Source organism: Crocuta crocuta, unplaced genomic scaffold, assembly GCF_008692635.1.
Source record: "Crocuta crocuta isolate KB4526 unplaced genomic scaffold, BGI_CrCroc_1.0 scaffold107, whole genome shotgun sequence".
NCBI classification, from domain to species: Eukaryota; Metazoa; Chordata; class Mammalia; order Carnivora; family Hyaenidae; genus Crocuta; species Crocuta crocuta.
The window spans coordinates 2,507,552-2,528,382 of record NW_027531877.1 but is presented as its reverse complement, the minus strand read 5'-3'; the positions used below and the strand labels follow the sequence as shown (position 1 = coordinate 2,528,382).

At 38.2% G+C, this 20,831-nt stretch overlaps 1 protein-coding gene across 1 annotated transcript in view; it reads right to left on the bottom strand.

Annotated features, from left to right (window-relative positions):
• Positions 1-235: 235 nt before the first annotated feature.
• Positions 236-20,831, bottom strand: part of SPINK5 (serine peptidase inhibitor Kazal type 5) — a 270,877-nt gene continuing 250,281 nt past the window's right edge. The window contains exons 27-36 of the mRNA XM_077772967.1: positions 17,672-17,744; positions 16,729-16,856; positions 16,254-16,332; positions 12,920-13,047; positions 11,842-11,914; positions 10,696-10,823; positions 9,547-9,646; positions 6,258-6,388; positions 3,843-3,933; positions 236-543 (exon numbers count right to left, since the gene is read on the bottom strand). Of these exons, the coding sequence (XP_077629093.1) occupies positions 535-543; positions 3,843-3,933; positions 6,258-6,388; positions 9,547-9,646; positions 10,696-10,823; positions 11,842-11,914; positions 12,920-13,047; positions 16,254-16,332; positions 16,729-16,856; positions 17,672-17,744 (940 nt within the window). The 3' untranslated portion in view covers positions 236-534. The remainder of the gene's footprint in view (positions 544-3,842; positions 3,934-6,257; positions 6,389-9,546; positions 9,647-10,695; positions 10,824-11,841; positions 11,915-12,919; positions 13,048-16,253; positions 16,333-16,728; positions 16,857-17,671; positions 17,745-20,831) is intronic.

Genomic DNA, 20,831 nt, shown 5'->3' with positions numbered 1-20,831 from the left:
GACAGATCTAAGGTGATTCATAGCTGGTTTGGATTTATACAGCTCTTGAATGCCTGGAGCCCATACCTTCCTACCTTTTTTCTAGAAATTTCTTCCCAATTATGAAACAACTTGAATCTGAAAAAAAAAAAAAAGAGCATTTTGTGTCCACCAATAGCTTAGCAAGATGAAAGGGTAGAGTTTTCAGCTTCTGTAAAGCCTGTAAATCCAGGCAATGATGAAGAAATCCCAGAAATGGTGTTCTGCTGGGTTTAGTTTTATTGAACAAGTAGTTGAACAGACAGCATTGTGATCAGGAGATTTTCAAGCACAGACAGATGGAGATGTCTCTATGCTCTTGGATCACAGATTCTAGGAGGAAAGAGATGGGAAAGACTGAAAAGTCAGTGAGTCCATTCCCCCAACAGCACTGTATTGTTTTCTATAGTAAATAATACAAGCTCTGAAGAATTCTTTGTATATACAGATGATGAGAGTAAGGCGATTCAGAATTAGGGCATCTATTTTCCCTCATGGCTTTCACCAATTCTTCCATCATTTGTCCTAGAAGAGAAGATGGATAGTTTAGGTGCTAGAAACTAAGAGATATTACAGACATGTGGGCTACACATTTATAGCTATGTCATAGTCAAAGAAATCCATAGATCACTGCATTCTGCCAAGAACTCCCCATTCAAAATCACTTTCACGTTTATTCAACTGATTCAATGAGTAATGAGCACCCAGTGAATATTACTTGTTGAGGTAGATACAAATATGAACTCTGCCCTTGATTACATGTGGTCTTCATGGTAATGAAAAGAGGTAGGTGTCATTAACATCGTTTCATGGAGGAGGGAACTGAGCTCCAGAGAAGGCTTGTGACTTGTCAAGGTCTCACATCTGGTCAGAACTTAAATTCAATCCCTCCAACACTGATGCTTTACTATGATAGTTTGTTTTGGGTCGTAAGAATTTAATCAGGTATCTTTCTTACTTGACTCATCCAATATTCATTCACTCTTGAAATTGACATATAAAACATGAAATCAACATTTAAAGAATTTTCAAAAGAGGGCAAAGAAGAGGGCAAGGGCCTCAGGAAGTTTTCTGCACACTGCACACTGTCAGCTGTACCCCCTGCAGCACCAGTAGCGCTATCATTCCAAACTCACAGCTCCATTTTAGTTCTCACATCCACCCTAGGAGATTTCCCTTGGTTGGAAAGTGGCAATCTATGGTCTTGTTACATCTTTGAAAATCTTTGTCATGAAGTTTCCTTTCAAGGTAGCTAATTATTATTTAATTGAGATATGTAATCCCTTTTCTAGAGCTTCTGGGTTTCAGAATCTCCTGATAACCATGGGATGGTAGCAGAGCATAAGCTCTGAAGTCAGAAGATGTACACCACACTCAGAATGAAATATTGAATAATTCTGATAATTGCAGGATTTCCCCCTGGCTGATTTTCTATAAAATGGGAAAGATAATAATCCCTGTCCCATTCACAGGCCTACAGTGAGGATGCGCACAAGGAAAGAGTACACAAAATTCTGAGTTACATAAATCATAGCAGTTATTGTACAATAGAAAATACTTCATAGATATTAAGTGTAAGAATGCATTCTAGGATCCTCGGTCTATTTTTCCAGGAAAGTTGTGATCTGGCCTTTATTTAATTCATTCTTCAGATTCCAGACTGTCTTATAGAATCTTTCCAAACAGGAACAAAGGTCAGGCAACAGATTATGACCTCCGGGATATGCATGCATAATATTCATCAGAGCAATGTTGGGCCATCACCCACCTGTACCACCTTGGTATTTCCAAGATCACACCTCTGAATTCTAGAGAGGGAATTGAAGCCATATTCGGGACATCTTTTGTTCTAATGATTTATTCCATCATCTTACACCATAAATCAGTCCTGTCATTAATAACGTTTGTTACATAATTCTAGTGGAAAGAATATACCCAAAAATGAAAGGAAGGAACTGTCTTACAAAACCTTTATTATGCTTAGCCCTGTCAAGATTCTTCCTTATTTGAATAAATACATCTTATCAGTATTTCCTATGGCACATGCCTCATAAAGTCCTCTTTGTCAAGTTGTCTACATGAGATAACAGCAGGATATGGTCTGAGGTGTGGTCTTCAGGATTCACATAAAGAGTATTTTTATGTCCCCATCCTAAGTTATATGTAACTTGGTATGTTTATGAGATAGGAGGGAGAGTATATGCTGTCAATGAGATAAGGAGCAAATCACTAAGAATTTATATGTAATAGTTAAAAAGGAATTTATAGGTAATAAGACGGCAAACACAAGAATGGAAGTAGAGCAAAAGTTTTTATGTTTTCTTTAGGGATGTGCCATTCATGGAAGGACATGAAACCAGTTGTGGATAATAAGAAATACATATATATATTTTAGTAAATGTAATTGATTACAATATTTTGTTTTATTGAATATAAATATATTTTTATTTAATTTTAGTTTTTTAATGTTTTATTTATTTCTGAGAGAGAAAGACCGAGAGAGAGAGAGACAGCCAGAGTGAGCAGGAGAGGGTCAGAGAGAGAGGGAGACACAGACTCTGAAATAGGCTCCAGGCTCTGAGCTGTCAGCACAGAGCCCGACATGGGGCCCAAACCCACGAACCGTGAGATCATGACCTGAGCTGAAGTCGGATGCTTAACTGACAGAGCCACCCAGGTGCCCCAATATATTTTTATTTTTTATTTTTGTAAATTTTTTAACGTGTATTCATTTTTGAGAGACAGAGATAGAGTGTGAGCAGGGGGGAAGCAGAGAGAGAGAAAGAGACAGAATCTAAAGCAGGCTCCAGGTTCCAAGGTGTCAGTTCAGAGCCTGACAAGGGGCTTGAACTCATGAACCATGAGATCATGACCTGAGCTGAAGTCAGAGGCTTAACCGACTGAGCCACGCAGGCACCCCTATAAATATATTTTTAACATTAAATGTAAATTTATTAAGCTATAATTCATTAATATTAGTAAAAACACATAAGCACTCTGCCAGGGTCTGTTTCTCTAAGTTTATATTGTGGGCTCTTTGTCTAAGTTCATACTTTGGTCTCTTCAACATAACAATAATAGTGATAACAATAATCAGTGCCATTAGTTTGTATACACTGTGCCAAATACTTAAAAGTCAGTATTTATTGAATATTTTCAAGAACTTGGTGAGATCTTTGGTTTAGATCTTTGATTTGCCAAAGGTCTCATATATGAGGAATATAGAAAGCTGGACTAGAAACCCATATTTACCTGAACAGTTTCTCTTATTTGAAAATTCCCACATTTGCCCCCAAGTTACATATCATCTTGCCTGAGGAGAAGCATCCTCAAACGCGATCACCAGGGAGAATGGCAAACTCAGTAATGTGTGTCAAAACGTCCTTACAGGGATTGAAAAAGGGCCAGCTTTTCATGCTGGGAAACAGTTTAATCCAGTGTGAAGTGCAAGAATGGGTGGATAATACAGAAATGGTTGAAATTTGGTTCTGTCACTATGTGACCTCTCTCAATCTTTGTCTTATCTTTTTATGGTAGATCACAGAAAATAAAACTTACTTTGCAAAAGTCTCACATTAGGGACATTGCTTATAAACAATCTATTAATGATCCCAGTAAGCATTTAAAAACATTAACTATTAAAAAAAAACATTAACTATTATATTATTATCCCTGCATATTTCAGTAATTACTTAATTATCTTCACAAGGAAGACGTGACCAGTTCTGGGGTTATCTGACCCAGAAATGTCCATCAGCCAGCGGAAGACACAGAAGCAGAACCAGCTGGCTCGGGCGCTGCAACAATGAATGCGGTGTACTTACAGACGCTGGCACGTAGAGAGGTGTTGCTCCTAGGGTGCTGTTCTCTTCACACTTCCCTTCACTGCGTATGTGTGTGTTAGTCTGGCGTATTCTAAAACAGAACAGAGGAAATTTAACAGCTGGGAAAACTCAGTTATAATGAAAGAAAAACAACAGCAAGGATCAATGTGGGTGACATCTGGGCATCACACCAGAACTGAAATCAAAGGTAGGACCCGGGATCCAAATTCGACTATTTTCCAGTAGGGATCACTTGGGTTTAGTCTTCCTTCAGATTCAGCTCCAGATTGTTCCCCAGTCCTGGATCCATCCCATCACACCTCAATCATCTATATATTCATGAAATTGTTCAGTGTTGGAAATAAACCTGGAAACCATCTAGTCCAAAGTCATTATTTTACAGATGGGAAAACTGGATCCCAAAGAGAAGCTTCACTTTATTGAATACCTATAATGTGGGATTACAAAATACAATACGTATATGTAATAAAAATATATAAAATATATATGGACTATAGATTGTGTAAAATATAATAATACATCGGTTTGAATTTTATAGCTGGAAAAAATCTTAAAAAGTATGAAATTTTAATGCTTCTCTTAAGAAATATTATATACTAAATATCTACTTGTTTGCCTCTGGTGATGAGAAACTCACTGTCTATCAAGGTAGTTTGCCTTGTCTTTGGACATTGCTCAAGTTGAATGGTTCCCCTCTAACTTCCTCTGAGACCACAGAAACCAGTACTACTCTCTCTCGCCTTGGATGGCCTGGGTCTTCCCTCCATAATATATATTCCCAGTTCCTTTAGCTAAACAAAGCTAAATATATATTTCCAGTTCCTTTAGCTAAACAAAGGCATGCTTTTTTAATATTTTTACCATCGAAGCGTCTGACTCAATGTTCCCTTGACTAGAGTATCACTTGTTATGGGCTTATACAGTTAATGGAATGACTGAAGAACACTGGGTGGGTAATTTAGGTCCTGACCTTTACAGTAAAGGGAAGTTGAAAAATTTCTGGGCTGAAGAGAAGGCATATATAAGAACAAATTCCTGAATGGTTGCATTCATTTCTTAAATGGAGATTTCTTAATTCTTAAAACTCTGTAAGATCCATAGATGAATTTCAAGAGATTTATGTGCCCATAGATAATATACATACAAATCACTAATGGTGCTTCATTCTCTTTTCTTTTCTGAAAAGAGGTAACTTTCTCCATATCATCAAAGGAACTTTTGATCCCCAAATGTTTTGATCCCCAAAAGAACTACTGCCACAGATATAACAGTAGTGTAGTGGGGAGGAAAGAAAATGGTTTTTGGGTCCAAAGCAACAAGGTTAAAATGCTGTCTGATTTACTTCCTGGCTTTGCGACTTTAAACAAATTACCTAGACTCTCTGAGCCTCAGATTCACCCTCTGTACAATATAGTGAGTATTCACTGAGAGGATAAATGTGCAGGTGCTTTACCTACAGATGTGAGAACACATAAAACACTCACATTCAAATGTTATTCTAAGTATATAAACTGCAGAGTGTCCCATCCTCACATTCTGGGCTTTGCTAGAACATACATGGACCACAGTGTAAATGTGGGATGGGGTGGGGCGGGATGAAAAAGTTAAGATTTGCCACCATGCTTTCACTTAAAGCTGGTCCAGTGGAGGCTGGGAAAAGGTGAAGCATGTGAATGGAGGGGAGAGTAAGACAGTATTTGAACAGAAAAGCAACAGAGCTCTAACCAATAATGACAGTATTATATCCCTTACATTTGATTTCAAATAAAAATGGCCATTCTTAACAATCTAGTGAAGTCAGCTGGCTCAGAGAATGGTCTGCACTTCTCCAGTGGAAAAACTTAATCTCAGAATGATAATATGCCCACAGATGCACAGATAATAATAAATCTGAGAGCCCACACCAAGTCTGCCATTTGTTCCTGGTTGCTTTCTCTTGTGTGACACCACTCCTTCACCAAGAAGACTTGGAGAGGATCTGAAATACGTGCCTACCAGGGAGTCAATAGGCCCAGTAGAGATTATAGGCTGGCATGATGCAACAGAGCCATGATTTTCAACTTTTTTTCTTTTCATACAGCACGTGGGCGATGTTCACATTATCATGAGCGTACATGGGCTAACAGAGACTTTCTCTAATTGTTATAACCCCATCACTTTTCCCCTTCTCTTCTACTCAGTAAAGTATATAAGCAATTTAGTCAAAAGGGTAATCTTCAATCCTCTCTATTTTATATATGAATAAGATTATCCACAAAATTTGAATTTTTAACTGCTATGATTAGTAAATTAGTACAACACACCTCAAATGGCTATCAGTGCAGTACGGTGGGTCAACACCATAGTCAAGAATCTCTACACTTGAACATATGAGAGTGCAACTTGTAGACTTACAGGTTTTCATGACAGAGCATGCACGGATTGTTGTATGTCCGGCCATCATCACCACAGACAGGCTGTAAATTCTTTGGGCAAAGGTAACCCATCTTGGGCAATACTCGGTAGTGTTTGCACATCTCAGAATCCTAAGCAAGCAAAACATAAATAAGATTTTCTCAATGGCACTCAAGAGGGATGGATGGGCTTGGAGAAACCTTTTGATTTCTTCTCAGAGCAAACCCAGAATCCAACCACCTCTCATGACTTCTACCACCATTGCCATGGTATCAACTACCATCATCTCTTCCGACGATTACTTCCATGACTATTCAGCTATCCAGATGTCGCACTTGTCTCCCTGTAGTTTATTTTCAATATATCATGCAAAGTTATTCTTTTAAAAAATAAATCAGATCACATTACTCTTCTTTACAAAACCTTTGTTCAGAATGATAGTCAATATCTTTATTTGTTTTTTTAAACTTTTTAATGTTTTATTTATTTTTGAGACAGTGACAGAGCATGAGTGGGGGAAGGGCAGAGAGAGAGGAAGACACAGAATGTGAACCAGGCTGTAAGCTCCAACCTTTCAGCACAGAGCCTGCCGTGGGGTTCCAACAGACAGACCATGAGATCATGACCTGAGCTGAAGTTGGATGCCCAACTGACTGAGCCACCCAGGTGCCCTGTCAATATCTTTAATATGGTCTACAAAATCCTATATAATATGGCCTCCTGTTACTTTAATGACTTCCTCTTCTATGGCTCTCTCTGAGGTTACTCTATTTCAGCTACACTGGACTCTTTGCTGTCTTTAACTCCTTCCTTGGAGCTTTGCTATTCTTTTCTTGTCCTGCTCACTTACGTGTATGGAATCAATCCCTTTAGGCTTTGATGTAAATGTCACCTCAAAGCGCTTTCCTGTACAGGCTACTTAACACTGTATCCCCTCTTACCCCGATCCTAATATTTGCTATATATTATTTTATTTTCTCTTGGGTTTACACTTTATTTGTGCATGTTATCGATTACCTATGTTCTTCAAATACAAACTCCATGAGTGTAGAGAGTACTGTCTGCTGTGTTTATGGCTATCATTCTCATACACATAAGTAATGCTTGGAAAATAGTAAGTGTTCAATAAACATTTGTAGAATGATTGGATGGATGATGAAATGAATAATGAATATGATTCTCATCTCCAAGAGAACGTTCAGCTCAAAACCAGACTGTACACTTGATGAGGCTTCTGGTCTGCCAGCAATATCTCATTTCTTGACCTAGGTGTTATTATTATAGGTGTGGTCCTTTCGTGATATTTCATGTAGCTGTTCACTCATGAAAAGCATACTTCTTCTAAATGACTATTATACTTCAGTAAAATGTTTTTTTAAGAAAATAGATTGTATTATTCACAGTAGCCAAGATACAGAAACAACCTAAATGTCCATCAGTGAATGAGTGGATAAAGAATATGTGTTATAGAGGGGCCTAGGGGCTCAGTTGGTGTCTGACTTTGGCTCACGTCAAGATCTCACGGTTCATGAGTTTGAGCCCCATGTCGGGCTCTGTGCTGATACTGCGGAACCTGGAGCCTGCTTCAGATTCTGTGTCTCCCTCTCTCTCTGCCCCTTCCCCACTCACTCTCTGTCTTTCTCAAGAATAAACATTTAAAAAAATTAAAAAAAAAAAAGTATGTGTTATATACACACCCACATACACCCACACATATCCACGCCACTGGAAAGAAGGAATTCCTACTATTAGAAAGAAGGAAATCCTACCATTCATGACAACTTAGATGACTCTTTAAGGCATTATGCTAGATAAGTCAGACAAAGAACAGACAAATATTCTGTGATATCACTTATATTTGGAAACCAAAAATTCAAACTCAGAAACAGAGTATAGAATGATGGTTACCAGGGAATTGGATTGGGAGAAAGGGGAGATATTGGTCAAAGGGTACAAACATTCAGCTATAAGATAAATAAATTCTGGGGACGTAATATATAGCCTGGTGATTATAGCTAATAATGCTGTATTATATACTTGAAAGTTGGTAAGTGAATAAAGCTTAGATGTTCTCAACACACACAAAAATGGTAATTACGTGAGGTGATGGCAGTGTTTGCTAACACTATGGTGGTATCATTTTGCAAAATAAAAGTGTACTAAATCAACACACCGTACATCTTAAATTCACACAATGTTATATGTTGACTGTATCTCAGTAAAGCTAGGGGGGAAAAGAACAGATTTTGTGAATAGTTTATCTCCATGTTTATGGGATTCCTAGCAAAGCATCTAATTTACTAGAAATATGTCATTACTATATATTTCACTAGTGCAACTCATCTATTATCCTACTTAAATTGGGCAAATAATAAGATAAAATTCATGTTTGATACTTTTCTTTCTTTTTTTCTAGGTAATCAGTCTAGGTGCTAAAATCTCACTGTTAGGGGCCAATTTGATATTCTACTTCACAAATATGCTTCATGTTCTCTTACTCCCCTTTCCTCCTTTATATTCCCCACCTTGGCAAAGCTCTAAAAGAGCAATCAGTGGGGTACCTGGTGACTCAGTTGGTTAAGCATCCAATTTCGACTCAGGTCATGATCACACAGTTCATCAATTTGAGCCTGACACTGGGCTCTCTGCTGCCAGCACAGAGCTGGCTTTGGATCCTCTGTCTTCCCTCTCTCTCAGTTCCTCTGTCACTCTCACTCTCTCTTTAAGAAATAAACCCTTGACAAAAATAAAAAAATAAGAAAGCAAACTGTTGGGCTAATTTACACTTAGGTATACGTTACTTGTATTTTGAAGAAGCAAGTTTTAGCCACTGTGAGTTGCTGATTGGTGGAATTTCATAAGCTTGAACGTGCTCAACATACCTTTCTAGGCTATTGGGAAGAGGGTTGGTTTTGGGAGGGGGAGAGTGAGGAAGCTGGATGAAGAATATCTTTCTGGCCTGCTAAAATTATAGAGTTGAGGCTCCTAACTACTTATTTGACCACATGAGCAATAAGTCACATTCATGTACACCCATGGTTTAAATGGCAAAAATGTACGAAATTGGCTTGGAGCAGGACTAATAATCTAAATGAGCATGAATAATGTGCTGAGCCATCCCAGCACTCTCAATGAACCTGAACTACACACAAAGGGGTTGGAGCTACACTGGATTAGCCTTTCCAAGGCCTTTCTATGGAAATGAAGTTCATGGAGGGCAAGCGGCAACAGGCCCCAAACACTGGTGCTTTAAGTTAATGAGTAGCTTTTCTGAAGCAGTCATTCTTACCAGAAAAGAGCTAGAGGAGGCTGGGCTGTTTTCCTCTGCAGAAGATCTAATGTGGGATGGCTTTTCTCCAACTCTTGCCCTTTCCAAAGCTTCTTTTTGACTACAGAAGAAGACAAAAAGTAGTTTAAAGATATAGCCACAAGGACTATATCCTATAACTTCCAGAGGGAAGTTGAGCAACCCTTAATAAAATATGATATAGAACATTCAACCAGAGGATGATATAAAGAAAAGTATGCAATGGCAAACTGGTTTAGAGTGCTCATCACTTAATCGACATATAACCTTGGACAAGTTGCTTAAATTCCTTGAGCTTAGCTTTTCCTAGAACATAAAAAGAGGGTACTATTGATAATTTCTATCTCCAGGAACATACTACAAAGAGCAGGGAAAAAAAATACTGATTATTATTACCATGTTCACATAAATTTTTTCATAGCTGTGCTCATTAGTCTCTTCATGTTCACTGGTCCCCAAATATGGTTGTCCGTCAAAATAACCTAGAAACCCCTTTTAAAAAAACAAATTCCTGGGGTGCCTGGGTGGCTCAGTTGGTTGACCATCCAACTTCGGCTCAGGTCATGATCTCGTAGTTGACCAGTTTGAGCCCCACGTGGGGCTCTGTGCTGGCAGCTCAGAGCCTGGAGCCTGCTTCAGATCTGTGTCTCACTCTCTCTCTGCCTCTCCCCCGTTCATGCTCTGTCTCTCTCTGTCTCAAAAACAAATAAACATTAAAAAAATTAAATGAAAAACTAATTCCTTAGCCTTGATTTTTCTGACAATATAGTTTGGGGTGTAAAAATCTGCATTTCTTAAATAGAAAGACTTCTCTGTTGAGTGTGATTTAGTTATGAGTGACACCGTGGTTAGAATTTATCACGGTTAGAATTTACACCTGCATTTCCTGTCTGCAAGTCCAAGCTTTCTTTCTCTTATACCAGGTGTTCTCAACATAAGGGCCTTGAATCTAAAGATTTATTTTAAGGATTCCATTGATTCATGTACATTTATTTAATCCACCAGCTCCTAAAAATGCAATTTCCACAGGTCCTATCCCCATGCTTGATAAAACCCACTTTTTGCACTGAAAAAAATAAACGTAAAAATGCAATTGCCGCACTGAAGGGGCAACAGGATCCTCTTACTCACATGATCGTTCTGCACATGTAACACTTGTTTTTGTATAACTTCCCATCAGCACCATGCACGGGGTCATTCTCTTGCGTGCACATGAGCTCATCATTCCTCATGTACTCCCGAAAGTTACCACACTCATCCTAAAAAATGAGAAAGGGGAAGTGAATAGGATTTCCTCCCTTCTTGGCTTGGTGGCTTTCTCAAACTTGGTTTTAGAAAATCCTTTCCTCTTTCCATCCTCCACTTCATTCTCAACTTCCCTGCTCTGGTCCTAAAAATACAGGGAGTAAGACTTGACAGATCTCCTGGTGTCCCATACTCTTTCTTCCTTGCTTCCTTTCTTCCTTTCTCTCATTTTCCACATGAGGTGTACTCTTGACCCAAGGACAATATCACAGAAATCTAATGCTACAAATGTGCTTATCACTGCAAAAGACTGAAGATGTCTCCTTTGGATTGAAAAGTAAATAGAAAAGGCAGCATCTCACATACACACTATTGAGTTGTTGATGCTCAGAAAGCCATCTGGAGGAAATAGGAAAAAAATATCAAGGAGAGAAGCTGAAGGGGAAGCTTTAAATTAGTTTATATTACCTGAATTGTAAAACTCAATGTCGACAAACTACCTGAAACCTCATTTCCCACTTAGTGTCAGAGATAAGCATGCAGTTGAGGTTGTAAAGATTTTTATACTCTATTTCTCAATCCCTATTTCTCCCAAAGAGGAGAGAATAAAGCAAGCGTGGACACACACTGCAGGAGAATTCTCTACAAAAGTGAGAAAAATGTTGAACCTTAAAGCCAGAAAAAAATGTTGTTATAACCAAAATGCAAATATTAGCAAAGTCTCTTTTCTTTGAAGCAGAATGTGGGCATTTTTATTATCAAAAACTGGAGGAGAATGTAAGATGCTGAGGATGAATGGGAAAATAGTCATCTTCATATCTTTTAAGAAATCATCTTTGTGGGGCACCTGGGTGGCTCAGTGGGTAGAAGGTCCAACTTGGGCCCAGGTCATGATCTCAAGGTTTGTGAGCTCCAGCCCCAGATCAGGCTCTTTGTAGTAAGGAGTCTGCTTCAGATCTTCTGTCCTTCTCTCTCTGTTCTGTCCCTCCCCTGCTTGTGTTGTATCTTTCAAAAATATTAAGAAAAAATAACCTTTGCATAATTTGAGGGCTTGGTGTTTGATTTTTCTTCATCGTTCTTTTTTCTTTCATTAGCTTCTCGCTCACTGCAGAATACAAAAAGGAAAGATCATTTTTTATAGGGTTGTTTGTGAGTTTTTAAAACTAAGTATTTCCCTAATTCTAAACCTTAGCAAATCTAACACCATTTTCTCATATTTAAAAAATATCTAAAATATATATTTTTTTACTAATGAGTCCTAGTTGTTGGAATTGTCATAATGCATTTGTGGCAATGCTATCAACTTTCATACATTGAGTTACTATGCTGTCACCGAGAATGATATATACTCCTAGAAGGCCACTGCATGTTTTCCTTGGTAAAATATTTGTATGGCGCTCATGTAGAGAGTTGCTTCATTTCTCTTTTTTCTTTTCATATTAAATTAGAACTAAACTCCCCAATATTGATTTTCCTTATATAGTTATATTGCTTTAAAGTTTATAAATGTTTAAAAAATATTATCTCCTTGAATCTCCACAGAAAGTCTGTTATGTAGTAATTGCTTCCTTTATATATAAGAGGAAGTGAAACACTGCAGAGTGAACTGGAGTGTCTTATGTTCCCAGCTCCTGAAAGTCGGTGATTTTGGCACACTTTACAACAGCTGTCTCTGTGTCCCAGATGCTCCAGGTACAATTATGCTTCTCATCATCAAAATGAAAATTTCCTATGAGAGTGTTCTAGAAGTCGACTGTCTTCTTCTAAAGTGAAGGCCTAGTATATGTTTAACGTGAGACGCCCAGGGCCTTAACTTTTAAATTAAAATGAATTATCTCTGGGGCACCTGGGTGTGAGACTTTGGGTCAGGTCATGACCTCACAATTTGTGAGCCTGAGTCCCGCATCAGGCTCTCTGCTGTCAGTGCAGAGCCTGCCTCAGATCTTCTGTCCCCCTCTCTTTCTGCACCTTCCCCACTCATGCTCTCTCTCTCTCTCTCTCTCAAAAATAAACATTAAAAAAAAGAGAGAAAAAAAACATTAAAAAAAAGAACTATCTCCTCACAAACGAGCACAACATGCTAAAGTGATCGATAAACCTCTTCACGTACAAGATGCTCTGACACATAGCACACTTGTTGACGTGCATCTTGCCATCAGGGCCTCGAACAGGGTTATTTTCTCTTGTGCAGATGAGCTTTCCCTCTCTCACCATGCTCCGGAATTCATGGCATTGATCCTGTGGAAAAAAAAAAGAGATGTTACCAGGGTAGTCTGACCTCTAAAACTTTATTTTTTTTTTATGTGTCGTGGAATTTTTTTTTTTCATTTTAAATAATTTTATTTCATTCTTTTTTTTTTTTTTTTTTACAAATAGTTTATTGTCAGATTGGTTTCCATATAACACCCAGTGCTCATCCCCACAAGTGCCCTCCTCCATGCCCATCCCCCCTCCCCCCGACCTCTAAAACTTTAAATGTAACTTGTGAGATACAAACTCATAATATTTGACGAGGAAAATAAAAATCTAGACAAAATAAAATGTTGGAGATGGAATGTGTTTCAAAGGAATTTTATTCAATATCTGCTTAGGAAGTTAGAATCCTCTCCACAGCATCCCAGTGGACTTTTACTACTTCATCAGGCAGCCTATAGTGGGTTAACACAATTTTTAGCAGGCTGAGTGCTACCCCTGTCTCCCTGCACCTCTACTCGAGACTCCACACATACAAAGGTCCTGGAATGAACTGAAAGATGCTCTTTTTGGCAAGACATTTAGCTATGTACCTCAAGAACAAAATTAAAAACTGAATTTTTTTAAAAATCAAGTCTGTCTGATCATATGCCAGGCGCTCTGTTGTGTGCTCTAATGGATTTCCTTTGGTTGTCATTAAAAAAACCTAGATGAGCATTCATTATCCTCATCTTACAGATTAGAAAATGAGGCTCAGAGTGATTAAGTAATTAAAGCCAACATTGGAATTGTGCTCAGAAATCTGCTAACCAACTTCCCTGTCTTCTGGGCTTTTACCTGGCAGAGAATAAAACTCCAAAACACTTGTAAGAAGGTAATGCTGCCTTTTACATTCATTGACAAATAAGAACCTTAAAAAGAAAACAATGGGACTGAGTCCACAGGATCTGGAAATTTTTGGACATCTACAGAAATTTGTCATAAATTACCTAAGTTCAAAGAGCCAAAGTAGAGATATGGGGAGATGCCCTTGAAAGACACCGCCAGTAACCTAGATAGTCATCAACTTTCGTTCTTTAAATTGTCACACCCATCAACTCCAGACCTTCTTTTATCTGCAGCATTAAAAAAGTTCTCTGGAATTGAATACTCGATTCAAATATTAAATATCTCACAGCAATAATTTTTAGGAGTTCCTGGAACTATTTCCCTTCCCAGATACTCCACATACCACACACCTATATGTTTATGACAGCACCTGTCTGCCCATATTGCAGTCTTTGCTTTATGGGTGCAATCTCCAGCTCTTCTATTTATTATGTGTGTACCTAACTTCCCCTGGGTTATTCTCAACCAAAAAAATTGCAACAGTACTGCCTACCTAATAGATTTGGGGAAGGCTTATTTATTAGTTTTTTTAAGGAGGTAAAATTGACGTACAGTATTATACTAGTTTCAGGTATACAACATGGCGATTTGACACTTGCATATCTTGCAAAATGGTCACCACAATAAATTTAGTTACCATCTGCTGCCATATAAAGTTAATACATTGGTACTGACTTCACTCCCCTGTACTTTATATCCCTATGACATTTATACTAGAACCGAAAGTTTGTACTGGGCAGGTTTAAATATGATAATGCATGTGCCCTGTGAAAAATTTTACTTTGCATTTGTAGGTAAGACGATAGTTCTATTTTTTGCCACAAAACACATACATACAATGTCTAGATATTTTTCACATGTGAATGTAGAGTGCATTTTTTTTGTTTGAAATTTCTAACATAGATATCAAAAAAAGAAAAACATTGACCAGATCATAAATAGAATAGGTTTCTTGAACAGATCATTTGGACTTGGATAATAAAATCTTTTCTCAAGCCCATTCATTTACCAAAATGCATATGCCCAACATATTTTTTAAAAATGAAAATTACTATTCATGGTTCATTTTATAAGTCAGTATAGACCTAATGGAAAGTTCTCTCATTAATGGGAAAACTTCCCTGGGGACACTTGACAATTTCTCTTTAAAAAATTAAAAAAAAAATTATTCATTTTTGAGAGACAGAGAAAGACAGGCATGAGTGGGGGAGGAGCAGAGAGAGAAGGAGACACAGAATCTGAAGCAGGCTCCAGGCTCTGAGCTGTCAGCACAGAGCCCCATGTGGGGCTCAAACTCACTGACCGTGAGATCATGACTTGAGCTGAAGTCAGACACTTAACTGACTGAGGCACCTAGGTGCCCATTAATTTCTCTTTTCTAATTGGAGTCCCTGGATGGACTGGAGGAGGTTGTACTGTGTCATAGTCTACATGTTAGTATTATAAAGCATTGAGCGTTTTTCTCTATTATTTTTTTAATGCTTATTTATTTTTGACAGAGAGAGAAAGAGGGAGAAAGTGTGTGTGTGTGTGTGTGTGTGTGTGTGTGTGTGTGTGAGCAGGGGAGAGAGGGAGACAGAGAATCCCAAGCAGGCTCCAGGCTGTTAGAGCAGAGCCTGAAATGGGGCTCAAACTCACGAGCCACAAGATCATGACCTGAGTTGAAATCAAGAGTCTGATGCTTAACTGACTGAACTACCCTGACGCTCCTTGAATATTATTTTTAAAGCCCAAATTGGGGGCACCTGCATGGCTCAGTCAGTTAAGCGTCCGACTTTGGCTCAGGTCATCATCTCATTGTTCATGGGTTCAAGCCCCACCTTGGGCTCTGTGCTGACAGCTCAGAGCCTGGAGCCTGCTTCAGATTCTGCATCTCCCTCTCTCTGCCTCTCCCCCACCAACACTCTGTCTCTTTCTCTCAAAATTGAATAAACATTAAAAAAATTTTTTTTTAAATTTAAGGCCCAAATTGAATACAAGACAGCACTGGAACAGCAAGTCAAGAATTTATCATCAGAGCTCCAAGTTTTTGATATTTGCTTTCTTGTTTGTAATTTTGGTATCTACTTGCTTAATTGTTGTTTGTTTGTTTGTTTTAAAACCTCCAAGAAGAAATCCTCTTGATAGAAACTGTAAGTTGACACTTGTCACTGGTCCTGCAAACAGGTGGTTAAGTGCATCAGAATTGCTTTTGGGGCCCTGGTTCACATGCTATTTCTTTGCCACATCTGCCCGTGGTTTCCTGTTTATCATTATTCCCACCATGAGTGGGCTCAGTTGGCAATCCATTAATATTTGTTGAATGAATTAACCTTACAACCAAGCATCCAGCTTTAAGTGTTAGTATGTCTAACATGCACTACCTGGTGTTCACTGCTCTTTTCCCCTGTGTTTCTCATGTTGTCCTCCTCTTTCTTTTTCTTTTCAGCTGCTTCCCTTTCCCTAGAAGAAAAAGTGAGAAAAAAAAAACCATTTCAGACAAAGTAAACAAACACCTCATTAACAATTAGATCTGTTTTATTTTTCTTATTAAAAATTTTTTATGATATTTATTTTTGAGAGAGATAGAGCTTAAGCAGGGGAGGAGCAGAGAGAGGGAGACATAGAATCTGAAGCAGGCTCCAGGCCCTGAGCTGTCAGCACAGAGCCCAATGCAGTGCTCGAACTCACGAACCACCATATTATGACCTGAACCAAAGTTGGACGCTTAACTGACTGAGTCATCCAGGCGCCCATATCTGTTTTAAAAAAAGTCATTTTCTCAAACTGATGAGAGAGGAGAAAGGGTTTTTATACTTTAATATTCACAATTAAAGGCCCAATTTGAAAAATACTCACAGTTTGTCCTTACACATGGCACATTTATTGCCGTGTGTCTTGCCATCTGGACCCCGAACAGGGTCACTTTCTCGGGTGCAGATAAGTTGTCCATTTTTCATTTGGCTTCTAAACTCATCACACGTATCCTACAAAAAAAAAAAAAAAAGGAAAGATGATATTTATTGGAAATGACTGTTTTCACACAGTATTTGATTGGGGCTTGAAAATCTGAAGATCTTGACTCAAGAGTCAGGAAGCCACTTAACTTTGCTGGGAGACAGTATAAATGACCTACAAACATGTCCACATTCTAATTCCTGGAACCTATAAATATGCTGCCTTACATGGTAAGGAAAAATTAAGGTTGAAGATAGAATTGAGATTGCTAATCAGCAGACTTTAAAATGGTGAGAGATTATTCTGAGTGATCTGCGTGGCTCAAAAAATCACAAAGGTTCTGAGGAGTGAAAGAGGGAGGCAGGGAAGTCAATATCAGAGTGATGCCACATGAAAATGATTCAACTGGCCACTGCTGAGTTTAAAGGTGGTCACAAGCCAATGCAGGAAGCCTCTAGAAGTTAGAAAAGGCAAGGAAACAGAACCTCCTTACAGTCTCCACAAGGAAATGCAGCCCTACTGACACCTTAGTTTTAATACAGTGAGGTCCAGTTAGGACTTCTGAACTCCAGAAACATATAATAATGAATCTGTGCTGTTTTAAGCCACTATTGATAGTAATTTGTTACAGCAGTTGAGTCTCATTCTTCCAATTTATAAAATAAGGTGTAAAAAGTGTATTTGATCAGGTTGTGGAGAGAATTAAATAAACTGCGATTTGTAAAAGTGCTTTGTAAAGTGTTAGACTGAGGGATTTCCGTTTGGCATGGATTTCTGTATTTTTGATAGCCAAGTGTTAACTTATAGAAAGACCATTCTTGTAAAAATCTAGTTAGTGACTCACTTTTTCTGATGCTGATTCGGTCTCATTTGATCTGTAGCCAGACTGCTTATTATTTTCCTCTGCTTCTCTTTCCCTGGAAGAGAAAAGAGTCAGTAGTCATCCTGATAGTTGAAACTCAGGTTTGGAAGGAGTCTTAAAGTTCATATCCTATTGTTCTTTCCAAGAGAATCTCTGTGCATCCTTGAAGCAGAGAGGCAGCTTGGTTACTAAGAAGCTTCCTCATCATAGTAGGGTAGATAGGTATTCTAGGTAGATTAACTCAAGTAATTTCAACGTTTCCTTTATTTGTGTCCAAATTTACCTTTAACTTCCGTCCTTTGGTCTTCATAATCCCAGGACAACACAGAACAAGTTTGCTGAATCTGTTACCTCTTCTCAGTATTAACTCATAAGCTATTTAGAGGCAAGTTTCAAGTTTCAAGCCCTGTGTCCTCATCTTTTCATGCTAAGTCATGGTTTTTAATACTTCACCAACTCACCAGTCTAGTGCCTTGATTTGTAGATCAACCCATTAAAGTATTAGTTTTTAAAGTATGGAACTCAAGATAGAAAGAAGACAGTAATCTAGAAAGTTCCTTAGGATCATGTTCTTTTTTTTAAAATCTCTTTTCTGATAAAATATTGATGCCAGTGGTCCCTAAGTTTTCATGCACATTAAGAAACACCTGTGAGATTTTTAAAAATTCAGATCCACTGACCATCCCAACAGGTTTACTGACAAGATCTAGACTGGGACTCTGTAGCCTGATTTTTAACAAGCCAGGTCATTCTGATGCAGTTGGCTCAAGATCTAATACATTTACTCTTCTTTCAAAGTTTCATTTGGTTTTATACACAAAACAAACATGTATGAATGTATATAACATATATATACATAAGTATATATGGATATATTCTTTTTAGGGAACTTCCTTTTCATGTATAAGAAATAGGGAAGTGGCAGTAAAATATATCCTGAAGATTCAAGCAAATATAAAGCCACGAAATTTTAATCAAGTACTACTGGATAAAGAAAGTACTGTAATGATCCAATTTAATGCAATTCGAGTGATAATCGTGGCTCTGATCAAAAGCCTCCAGTGACTTCTGATCGCACAAGGAATAAAATCCAAAATCCTTCTCTTGGCCTAAAAAAGCCTTATTTAATCTCCCCAAACTCATTTTCTGCAATTATCCATGCAATAATTTTGAGACATGATGAGCTCCTTTCTGTTTTTCAGCTTGGTAATTTAAATCTTCAGAAGTTTTCATTGGTTCTTGCTCTGTCTGAAACATTCTGCCTCCAGATGTCCAGATGGTTCACTTCACTTGCTTTTTACAGGTGTCCCTCACACATCGGGCTCTCCCTGAACACCATAAATGACGCAGCAACTGCAGTCCCTTTCTGTTGCCTTCCTCTGCTTTATTTTTCTTATTACCATCTGGCCCCGGGCTACCTAGTTATTTGCTTATTTATTTATAACCTGTCTGTTCTATACAAGATTATAGTTCCATGGCAGGAACTTTGTCTTGTTCACATGAAGAGTGCTTGTCCATGACTAGGGCCTGTTACAATGCAGACAGTCAAAAACCATTCATTGTCAGATGAATGATTTCTAAAGGTTGTATAAAGTATTCCTTCTATGCTGTGTTTTGTTAAATACTCCAGGTAAGAATCATTACATTGGCAAAATTTTATCTTATACATTTTTTGCAACAAAGAATAATTAAATTTGTCCCTATTAATGAAATTATCTATTAATATATGAAGCAGAAAGAAACAAAGTCCTAAGTGAAATGCTCTCTCAGTTATGTTAGTCATATCTGCAAAGTAGAAGTTGTGCGAAAGGACAACACAGTAACATTTGTTATTATTTATTACTATTCAAGCTGATGCCTATTATTTACTGAACACTAGTGAAGGTGTTAACAATGACAGTTCACATTTATTGAGTGCCTTCTTTGTGCAAGGCACTGTATAGAGAGTTTTGCATGGTTCTCCTCATTTAACTTTCAAAACAAACACTATGTGGCAACAAAATAAAATGTCTACCCCCATTTTATTTATCTATTTAATTTTTTTCTTTTTTAGTTTATTGTCAAGTTGGTTTCCATATAATACCCAGCGCTCATCCCAACAAGTGCCCCCCTCCATGCCCATCACCCCTTTCCCCCTCTCCTCCACCCCCATGAACCCTCAGTTTGTTCTCAGTATTTAAGAGTCTCTTCTGGTTTGCCTCCCTCCCTCTCCTTAACTATTTTTTTTCCCTTCCCCTTCCTTATGGCCCTCTGTTAAGTTTCTGCTGTTCCACTTATAAGTGAAAACATATGGTATCTGTCCGTCTCTGCCTGACTTATTTCACTTAGCATAACACCCTTGAGTTCCATTCACATTGCTACAAAGGGCCAGATTTCATTCTTTCTCATTGCCATGTAGTATTCTATTATATAGATCAACCACATCTTCTTGATCCCTTTGTCAGTTGATTGACATTTAGGCTCTTTCCATGATTTAATTATCGTTGGAAGTGCTGCTATGAACATTGGGGTACATGTGCCCCTATGCATCAGTACTCCTGTATCCCTTCACTACCCCCATTTTAAATGTGAGCAGTTGGAAGCCTAGGAAAGTGAAATAACCTGTCCCAGAACATGAAGGTGAAATCATCTGATGCTAAAACCCTAGCATGGCACTGCTCTACTTACTACCCTGCTTCTATTAATGAATTTTCATAATGTGAATAAGTATTAGGCTAGTATTCAGAGGAACCGGATTCTGGTTTCAGCTCTTAAATTCACCTCCCCGTGAGACCTTGATGTCAAGAAAATATTTTCAGGGGTACCTGGGTGGCTCAGTTGGTTAAGTATCTGACTCTCGGTTTTGGCTCAGGTCATGATCATATGGTTTTGTGAGTTCGAGGCCACATTGGGCTGTGTGCTGATGGTGTGGAGCCTGCTTGGGCTTCTCTCTCTCTCTCTCTCTCTCTCTCTCTCTCTCTCTCTTCCTCTCTCTCTCTGCCCCTCTCCTACTCACACTGTCTCTGTCTCTCTCAAAGTAAATAAATAAACTTAAAAAATGTTAAAATTTTTTCAGTTTTTCTCATCTATAAAATGCAACATTTGAACTAATTAGATTTTCTTACATTTCTTTAAACTATCACAAGATTGTAATTTATTTTCA